Source organism: Theobroma cacao, chromosome 5 (assembly GCF_000208745.1).
Source record: "Theobroma cacao cultivar B97-61/B2 chromosome 5, Criollo_cocoa_genome_V2, whole genome shotgun sequence".
NCBI lineage: Eukaryota > Viridiplantae > Streptophyta > Magnoliopsida > Malvales > Malvaceae > Theobroma > Theobroma cacao.
The window spans coordinates 18210871-18218157 of record NC_030854.1 but is presented as its reverse complement, the minus strand read 5'-3'; the positions used below and the strand labels follow the sequence as shown (position 1 = coordinate 18218157).

The window sequence follows — 7287 nt, the reverse complement described above, 5'->3', positions numbered from 1 at the left end:
CAACAAATGTAAGGAAACCATCCTCAGACGATGACTACACTCCCTTTCCCAACTAAAAGCTAAAATAAAAGCAATGGAAAAGCCTAGAAAGCTTAAAAAGTGCCTCATCACAGAGACAGAGCAAAGTAGGAGGAAGAAAGGCTTAGGAAGGCAAACAAAGGGAGGAAAGCAAATGGAAAAAGGAAATGCAGATTCAGAATTAAACAATAGGGTTGGCAATAAACTTTCTGTGAATGAAGAACAACCAAAAGGTTAAGGTAAATTTTAAGAGGCATGCAGATCTTTATTCTTCGAGTTTTATTTTTCCTACCTCTTACATAACTCAAAAAAATAAAAGTGAAAAGAAAATACCAAAAAACAAAATACATATTCATATATATGGTTTTCTTTTTTTTTTTTATTCACTGATGTCTGATGCCATAACCAATGCCACACACACACAAGAGATACTTGGCTATGGACATGGATCACATGCGGCTGTAACTAACAAGGGCACTAGGATTTGAGGAAGCAACTGCAAGTAACTCTTGGTCACGCTCAAATGTGGCCATTTCTAGCTCGTCCAAGGTCACCCAAGCTTCTATGTCTCCCCATTTGGAATCTAGCAACACAATCAAGTTCTTGAAATTACTTGGACTAGTGACCCATAATGGCTTTCCCCATCCAAAATCCATTTCATGCAATGGATAGCTGCACAAGTTCGTACAAGTGTAGGTGTTCGTGTCAACTAATTTGCCATTCAGGAGCTGTGCAATCTGTTTACGAGACTCCTGAACTTCTGTGTGACCTTTCTTGCTTTTAATTGTTTTCAACTTGTCATTGCAAACGTTGGTAAAGGCGTCCTTCATCTTAGCAACTATTTGATGGAGTTGCACATCACTCTCTTGGAACAGCACTGGATATGTCCAAATCAGATTTCCTATAGTATTTCCAGGTAAAGGCGGAACCATTCTTTTACGCAGATTTACAACGTTGAGCAAGGCAGACTGCCTGGAGGACCCATATTTTGATTGCGAAGCAGCAGATGCGCATCTCAATACGATTGCCAACACGATTTCTACGTTTGCGGGACGCTGCTGCTTCCCCATGGTGGCAGCAACTTTGGCTTTGAGATTTGCTATTTGTGATTTATGGAAAACAAACCTCTTTGTTGTGCAGTTTCGAGTTGTGGGCGGAGGAGTGGATGTGATGAGTTTATGTATAGGCGGTAGCAAAGACGCCCCAACCAATTTTGGCACGACTACTCTGCCATATTCACGGCTGCTCATGGCAGTCCAGCTCTGAATGAAGGTACACAAAGACGATGCATCAGCGAATTTGTGGGAGACGCAGACTGCAACAGCGGTTCCTCCACATGTAAAGCTGGTGAGTTGAACAAGCAAGATACAGGCCAAGGTCGACCGGATGGCTTTGGGATCGGTTGATGGGACCAATTCCTTAAGAAAACCAGGGTCAGGATGGGTGAGAAAATCATTGAGTTGGCACCCCGTTCTAGCTTCTATGAAACAAGCCCCTTGATCATTGCACTCAATGGTTACCGCATCCTTGACCTGACCAGCAAGCGGGTAGAAATGAAGTAGGATTCTGGACAGCGAGTTTTTGAGGGACTGAGACTTTTGTGATATACTACTGCGAACATTGGGAGCCGTATTGTCTGAGGGATAGAAAAATACGACAGACCCATAATGAATTGCAGGAACATCTTGATCTAAAAGAGATAGATTGAAAGTTCTGAGATGGTGAGGGGTTGGAATGGAGGGTTTGATCGTCTTTCTTGAGGTGACTTCAACCTTCATTTTCTCCATTCTCTTTGCCTCAAAACTACTTGGTGTCTCTTTGCCTTTTTAGACAATGGCAAAACTCCCTCTCTCTAGTCTCAAACATATATAGAGGCCGCCTTTTCATGCAGCGGCACATGAATGCACCTCTTCTCTCAATCCATTCATTAGACCAGTTCGTAAGCTCCTACAATTTCTTTGCTTTTCAATTTTTTCTAATTTTGAAATGAAATATGTTTCCAGCAGGCATACACAAAAGCTGACCACTATTGTCTAGAGACCTGGAGTTACTGGATATTGTTACTTTATTTCTATAGAAATAATTGTCTTTGAATTGGGGGGATATTGTTTAATCTATTTTGTATCTTGGACTGGAACTATTCAGTGTGGTATGGCGTGCAGGCTGGCCAAGTTTGTCATTGAACGAAACAAACAAAATCTGCTCAAATCCAGACTCTATACGTTTAAAAGGTCAACCCAAGGCTATATTTGATTATAATTTATTAAGAGGAAAGTAGGAAGTCTGGATCATAAAATCTCAGATCCAGTCTCCATTCAATGATACAAATTTTCAACCAACAGAGTATCTATTGGGAAGCTGAATTTCCACTTTGTTCTCGTCCCTCTTTCATGCAAATATATATATATATATATATAGCCAATGTGATTTGATCAAACGTTACTTCCATTGAATAAGCATCTAGTTGTCCAGCGAGGCTGATCATAAGCATATCAATGAAGGTAAGAGAAAATTTAAGATTGATTTTACAAATCAAGTTCCTAAAGTTTTATTTTAAAAAATATTTAATTAAAATTTAAATTATTAGATTGATAAATATCTTTAATTCTTTAAACAAAATTTAAACAAATTTTTATGCATTAATAACATATTTGGTTCACGAAATAGAATGAAATATTTGATTCAAATTATTTTTATTGCTAATGTAAAACGCCAAAAAATAAAACTTTTTGCATTGAAATGAAATCGTTAAGAAGTAAAAGTCCACTTGGTTGACCAGCCAGGGTCAAGTCTAAGTTCCAACATGGTAATAGGATTGCCACAATTACTTTTCCTAGAGAACTCTTTCATACATTTCGTCGGGTTACTAACTGGATTTTAGTTTTGTTTGACGTAAAATCTCAAAGTCGCCGCCCTTTGCGGACATGTTCCATTTGTGCAAGATATGGTCTTATACAAATTCTTTGTTTTCGGCCATCTGTTGAAAATTTCAAATTAACATCATATTCTTTTTCATCTCAATAAAGTGACAGAAAAAAAAAAATAGAACATACGATTAGTTTATTTCCCACCTAAACAAGGTCTAGGTATCCCATAACAAGCAATACAACGCAAGTATTCAAATCGTATTTTGACCAGCCATGCATTCTTTTATTGTTTCAATTGATTGAACCCGAGAAGCATGAGAAAAAGAACAAGATAGATGAGAAACGAAAAGCTAAGATGTAAAAACTTTTTCAACATATTCGACAAAGCATTGGAGTCTCCCATAGCAACAAGACTACAGTATTGTTTAATTTACATATTCTTTTTTTGGCTCAGTCCATAGATTATATGTATTGATAAAAGCTCAACGGCTTACGCACCTTGTTCGCATGAGATAAAAAATACAATAATCTGATACAAAACGCCTTGCGAACTGAAACCTGTAGACTAAGTCAAAAATAATACATTCGAAACAGCCTGCCCACCTGACATATAGAACGTCATAGAAAATACCATTATTGCCACAGTCATACCGAGGCACCATAATGAAGCTGCACATACGATTTTACCAGCACACAAAGAACATACCACTACGATCAATGCCTAATTTTTCCAATGGGTTTGCGAAAGCATTAGTTTCCTATAGGTATAAACGAAACTAACACTAAGCAATAACTTTCTTAGGACGATCAATTTCAGAGCAGATTTCCCAACTTGCCCAAGATCTTGGTGCTAGGATTCGACCTCATACTCAAACATGAAAATAATCAAGAAATTAAAAATATAACATAGCAGAATAATAAACTAACATTTAATCAGAGAAACAGTCAAATCTTAAAAGATCAATGTTTATGTTATTCATGTAATTTTTTTAATTTGATTATGAACATTTATAAGTTTAAGAGTTACATACTTTACTCTAGATATCGTAATCAAGAACCAATTAAATCAAAATCTTTGCTTCGTCACCTTTAGAATTTGTCAAATCTTCAGCCATCCAAGTGTTTGACCTCTAACAGTAATCCACATAGTGATCGACTAAGACCGTCTCAAAGGTAAGATTTTTCTACTTGTGCTAGCAAGTTTTGTTTTCGAAAACAAAAAGACCAAAAATTCTTGCCGAATCTTATTTTTGTCAGACAAAGAAAACTATTTTTTTTCTTATTTTAAAAACGGCTGAGAAGTGGCTGGAAGTTTAGAGTTTTAATTTGCTAACATAATATATTTATATAACCAAACTAAATTGTAACCCTAAATACAATAGTTGTATTTTAATTTAATTAAGTCTCTATGAACTTAATTAATTTTTCACTTTTTTTGTCTATTCTAATTAAATCCAACTTAATTGATTATCTTTATTTAATTTTAATCATGTCACTTAATGTGTCTGGCCCATTAGGATTCTAACATGTTGGTAATAAATATAAATCCTAATTAAATATCAATTTGATAATTAATTATATCTATATATCATGAGCTGCATCTAGCAATACATCATGACCACCAAAATGTTAGAGAGTCAATTAAAGAATTTGACAAAGCCTTTCAGTGCAATACGATCCTTTCATCAAATATCCCAAATATATCATAAAGGATGGCTCAGTGTCTATTTATAACATTCTATATTAGTTCTCATAATTCATAACTAACATTATGAATTTAGGAAACTAACTTTCCACAAATTCATCATGCTTTGGCCAAACACTTTGTACAAGTTAATCAAGAATTGAGAAAAAGTGAGATACATCCCCTTATATCACTTGGGGTGATGAATCCTCTCTTGACCACTCATTCACCTTCGCATGCATTATGGCATACCCAAAAACTCCCTGTTTAAGCATTTGGTCGCTTCCAAACCTATAGAGATGAAATCAAAGTATGTCATTCTGCATATAAGATGACTTGGTGTCTCAAATCTAAGGACTAGTTGCATGACTATCACATGAGAACATATTCCATAGACACTTGAGTGAAATGCCGAATGGAGTTCTTATAGTGGGTCATGTTCAGTAAACTTGTTCTTTAACAAGCACCTACATGTTATCCTCACATCCCATATACTTCAATTTATGAGATCGATTGCTTATTTCTCAAATAAGGAGGCTTAACATGTACTAGTCTTTGAGCATTGTCAATGCCCTGTCTTGACAACACAATGACTAGGAACAATTTTAGGAACATGGCTTTAATGTATAGTAATCTCATAATTGTAGCAACTTCACAATTCTCTTGTGAGGCTTTTATGTTCCATGGGCTTCATCCAATTAGTACTTAATAACTCCTTATTATTGCACTAACATGAAGGAAAACCTCTATCACATAAAGTTATGCGATTAATATGCATTAAATGACAATATATATTCCTTAACCAATCCAATTGGCTCAAAGGAATATACCAACAATCTCCCACTAGAATTAGAGTCAATTGCTAACGTATCCAATATCAAACTCTTTCGCTTAGAGATTGTGTCTCTACTAAGACAACTCAAATTGCAATATTTGAGAATATGTTAATTTATATGTTTGACAATCTCCATTGTCATAATCAAAATACTAATTTAGATCACAACGAGACCTTGATTCCATTATTATGGCTCTTGTTGTTACTTTAACAATTCAGAATCATTTATTAGTTCATTAAACCAATAATTCAAATAGCTCTTCTTTTGTAGCCTAAACAAAAGGTTTGTATCCGATTATAAATATAATCATGTAGTTATCTCTTGTTTTGGAATCAGTCCAATACAACTGCTCAATCATAACTTTATGTCACTTTTAACATTTAGGATTCTTTCTATTTTAAACTCCTTTAACATGTCATCCTAAATTCTTTTGTTGAGTCCTGTTTTAGGCTCTAACTTTTTAGTCCCATTTTGATTTTCTTAGACTGACAAATGTATCTTATACACTTTTAATGAATAACTTATCTTACACCCACTAACCTTACGATGTGCACAAAATATGTTCATCTTATTCAATGTATTCAATTATTTTGAATTTATTATATTGAATAAAGATTATTATCCAATCATTCATGTTGGATTATTTAGTAGACTCCTCTTATATGAGTAGTGCATCAATATGCATCCCACTAATGGTTTATATTTAATGGATTTATCTCATGCATTATGCATCCTTATGTCTCCCATTAAATCAATCTTTGTGCATAGATCTTATCTATTAGATTTCATAATTTCATGACCCTTGACCTTGAATGTACAGCCCGACCTTATAAAATACTATTCATGACATACATGTGATGATAGCATGATTGCATGCTAGGAGAGTCCCGAAAAATTTACAAAAGTCGATATTGTACCTAGAAGTACAACAAAGTTTATTTAATCTTCGAACTAGATCAAATAGGAATTTTAAGGTGAGATTAAGAGTTTCACAGTTCATGGATGACTTAAAATGGTAATTTGGAGTTTGAAGATCAATTTGGAGTCAAATAGGAATTTTCACTAACCAGGGGCAAAATGGTCATTTGCCACTTGGGGACTAAATGGGAATTTTAGAAAAGATTTTTTTGACCCCATTTGACTTATTGGAGTATGATTTGAGGTTTAGAAGTGAAAAATTTTAATTTCGGTATAATTTGGAGTAAAAGGGTAAAATGGTAATTTTACCACCTTAGGGGCAAAATTGTAATTTTCCACCACCAAGATATTTTTCCAGCACATGGTCTTCCTTTATCTTCATCTTTGACCCTTGACTAATCATGTGGTGGAGATAAAATGTTTAAATTTTTAAAATTTTAAAAACAGACCAATGACATGATGCCACTTGTCATGCCTTTATTAATTTATTATTTTCATTTTTAAAAGGCACAAAAATCAGCTCATCTTCCACCCCATGGCCGGCCAAACCAGCAAGAAGAGAGAGAAAACAAAAACAAAACCCTAGAGAGAGAAAATCAAAGAAAAAGTGTGAATTTTCAAGGAAATTAAGTGAAAAAGGTGAGATTTTTCTATTAAGCTTGAGTTTTCTTATTCCCAAGCATTTCTCTTTATTTTCCATGATTAAATTACATGTTTTCATGATGAATTCAATTCTGAAAAAATGGGTTAGGAGAGAGAAAGTTGTTGGATTTATTTGATTTTAATTTATGTTAGTGTTTTTAGTTAGTTTAGCATATTTAGAAACAAAACAACAAGAAAAGAATTTATTTTCTCCCCCAACCATTAATGGCTGAATTTACCATGTAGTGAGTGAGGATGAGTTTGATTTTATTCTAGGAGAATTGGTTAAGGAATAATGAATTATGAGCCTAGAAAAATAATG

The 7287-nt window shown here is 34.4% G+C and overlaps 1 protein-coding gene across 1 annotated transcript; it reads right to left on the bottom strand.

Annotated features, from left to right (window-relative positions):
- LOC18598588 (salutaridinol 7-O-acetyltransferase) lies at window positions 229-1830 on the bottom strand. The gene has a single exon (XM_007028164.2). It carries the CDS (start codon window positions 1803-1805, stop codon window positions 468-470), a length of 1338 nt encoding a protein of 445 aa, XP_007028226.2. The 5' UTR covers window positions 1806-1830; the 3' UTR covers window positions 229-467.

Bases quoted from the DNA above. Each gene is read 5' to 3' on its own strand.
- LOC18598588 (XM_007028164.2), bottom strand. From the start codon at position 1,805: ATGGAGAAAATGAAGGTTGAAGTCACCTCAAGAAAGACGATCAAACCC.